Source organism: Tupaia chinensis, unplaced genomic scaffold (assembly GCF_000334495.1).
Source record: "Tupaia chinensis unplaced genomic scaffold, TupChi_1.0 Scaffold000146_1, whole genome shotgun sequence".
NCBI classification, from domain to species: Eukaryota; Metazoa; Chordata; class Mammalia; order Scandentia; family Tupaiidae; genus Tupaia; species Tupaia belangeri.
This window is the reverse complement of record NW_006159616.1, coordinates 13,724,984-13,727,974: the sequence shown is the minus strand read 5'-3', so window position 1 is coordinate 13,727,974 and position 2,991 is coordinate 13,724,984. Positions and strand designations below refer to the sequence as shown.

Below are 2,991 nucleotides of genomic sequence, written 5' to 3'. Positions count from 1 at the left end.
TCCTCCCTGGGGGGTGATTTCTCGCTTTCTGTCTCTGTCTCTCTCTGTCTGGCGAGTGCACATGCCCTATAGCAAAAACCTCTTCCAATAAATAAATAAATAAATAAATAAATAAATAAATAAAATAAAGACACATTTGGTAGTGTGTTAACTATACAAAAAAAGACACTGTACAGTTTAAAAAATCTTTTTTTTAACTTACTATTTATTTATTCATTCATTTATTTTTATTTGACCAGAGAGAGACAGAAACAGAGAGAGAGAGGGAAAGTGAGAAGGCAAGCCACTAGGTCCGGGACTCGAACTGTGGTCGGCCATGTGGGAGTATCCAGCACCTTAACCACCACGTCATCTGCTAGTCTCCTAAAAACAAATCTTACACAGCCTTGCATTTCAATTTTTTTCTTTAAAAGGAATGAGTTGTGTACAGGTTAAATGCTTTACAGATAAGGAAAAAAAACTGCACTAGAACCAACTTATTCATCATCATCTTCATCTTCATCCTCTTCCTCATCTTCTTCATCTTCCTTGTCTTCCTCCTCTTCCTTGTTTCTCTTGTTTTCAGCCTTGACAACTCCCTTTTTTGCTGCATCAGGCTTTCCTTTAGCTCGGTATGCAGCAATATCCTTTTCGTATTTTTCCTTCAGCTTAGCAGCCTTCTTTTCATAAGGCTGTTTGTCATCTGCAGCAGTGTTATTCCATATCTCTCCCAGTTTCTTTGCAACGTCACCATTGGATAGGCCAGGATGTTCTCCTTTGATTTTTGAGCGATATTCAGAACAGAACAAGAAAAAGGCCGAAGGAGGCCTCTTGGGTGCATTGGGATCCTTGAACTTCTTTTTCATTTCCCCTTTAGGAGGGATATAGGTTTTCATTTCTCTTTCATAGCGGGCCTTGTCCACCTTTGCCACATCTTCAAACTTTCTTTTCAGCAGACATGGTCTTCCACCTCCCTGAGCACTTCTTAGAAAATTCTGGGAAGTTGGGACCAGCAGTTAGCATAATGGCTATGTCGCTGGACTCCCCATGTAGTTGACCACGGTTCACGTCCTGGACCTGGTGGCGTAAAACTCACGCCGGGTGCGTGTGCATGCGTGCCCAAGATCCCGAGAGGAGAATGGAGGAGAAGGGATTGCGGCATGGCCATCCCTCCTGGGGGTGATTTCTCGCTTTCTATTTCTCTGTCTCTCTCTGTCTGGTGGCGCACGCACCCTATAGCCAAAAAAAATAAAAAAAAAAAGAAAGAAAGAAAGAAAACTCTGGGAAGTTGACTGAAGCATCTGGGTGCTTCTTCTTGTGCTCCTCCTGGCAAGTTTGCACAAAGAATGCATAGGATGACATTTTGCCCTTCAGCTTCTTAGGATCTCCTTTGCCCATGTTTAGTTTTCTTTCCTCCACGAAGCACAGAGTCACCCAGTGCCTGTTCAGCTTTGACTTGCCCCGGCACTGTGTCTGTGGAGTCCAATGTACTGAAATGACTGTGAGAACGGGAACCAGATGCAGCCTCCTGTTCTTTTTTTAAAGAGAATTTTGCTTGCTCTCAGGTATGTGCACTTGCCAGAGAAATAGAGACAGAAACAAGAAATCACCCTCCGGGGGGATGGCCACGCCACAGTCTCTTCTTCTGCACATACACATGCCGGGCTTGAATTTTAAGCCACCAGGTCTCGGACTTGAACCATGTTTGACTATGTGGTAGTCTAGTGACATAGCCATTATACCACCTGCTGGTCCTGCCAGCATGTTTTTCAAGCTACCAAGTCCAGGACTTGAACTGCCCTTGACCATGTGGAGTCCAGCTGCTTTAACCACTATCCCACTGGGTGGCCCAAGAAATAAACTTTATAAAGAAAAAGCAGGGACCAGCAGATGGCCTAATGGTTATGTCACTGGAGTCCTACATAGTCAACTGCAATTTGAGTCCCAGACCCAGAGACTTAAAACTCACACCGGGCATATGTGCATTTGTGCCCAAAATTCCAAGAGGAGAATGGAGGAGAAGGGATTGCAGTGTGGTCATCCCCCCCTCAGGGGGTGATTTCTCGTTTTCTGTCTCTCTCTGAGCACACATGTCTTATAGCAAAAATCTCTCTCTCTGAAAAAAAAAAAGGAAGAAAAAGCAAAGCAAATGCTGAAGCTCTGTCTTCTTTTTTCCAGGTGTGCCAAAGATAAAGTTGCTGTGTGGGGCAGATTTATTAGAGTCCTTTGGTGTTCCCAACTTGTGGAAGAGTGAGGATATCACCCACATCGTGGCCGACTATGGGCTTATATGTATTACTCGGACTGGAAACGATGCTCAGAAGTTCATCTATGAATCCGATGTACTGTGGAAATACCGGAACAACATTCACTTGGTGAATGAATGGATCACTAACGACATCTCATCCACGAAGATCCGGAGAGCCCTCATAAGGGGCCAGAGCATTCGCTACTTGGTACCGGATCTTGTCCGAGAATATATTGAAGACCATAATTTATATAGCTCCGAGAGTGAAGACAGAAATGTTGGGGTTATCTTGGCTCCTTTGCAGAAAAACACTGCAAAGCTAAGTCCTAGAAATTCTACAGCATGATATTTTGAACTTCTTTTTTGGGGGTTTGAAACAATCTGGGTGGTTAATAACTGGAGAAAGGAGTTGTGATCCTGTTTCTTAAGTTAAAAATCAGTGGTAAATTAAAATCAGGTTTGCTTTTTTTGTGTTTTTGTTTTTTTGGGGTTTTTTTGAGAGGTTTTTGCTATAGGGCACGTGCGCTTCCCAGAAAGACACACAGAGACAGAGAGACAGAAAGCGAGAAATCACCCCCAGAGGGGATAGTCACGCCACAGTCCCTTCTCCTCCATTCTCCTCTCGGGATCTTGGGCACGCACGCACACACGCCCGGAGTGAGTTTAAGCCACTGGGTCTGGGACTCAAACCGCGGTCAACTACATGGGAATCCAGCGACATAGCCATTATGCCAACTGCTGGTCCCATTTTTGTGGAGGTTTTT

At 44.3% G+C, this 2,991-nt stretch overlaps 1 protein-coding gene across 1 annotated transcript in view; it reads left to right on the top strand.

Moving 5' to 3' along the window:
• The window catches only part of NMNAT1 (nicotinamide nucleotide adenylyltransferase 1), a 13,109-nt gene extending 10,415 nt beyond the window's left edge, over positions 1-2,694 (top strand). The window contains exon 4 of the mRNA XM_006145360.2: positions 2,158-2,694. Within this exon, the coding sequence (XP_006145422.1) occupies positions 2,158-2,573 (416 nt within the window). The 3' untranslated portion in view covers positions 2,574-2,694. The remainder of the gene's footprint in view (positions 1-2,157) is intronic.
• The last annotated feature ends 297 nt before the right edge of the window (positions 2,695-2,991 follow it).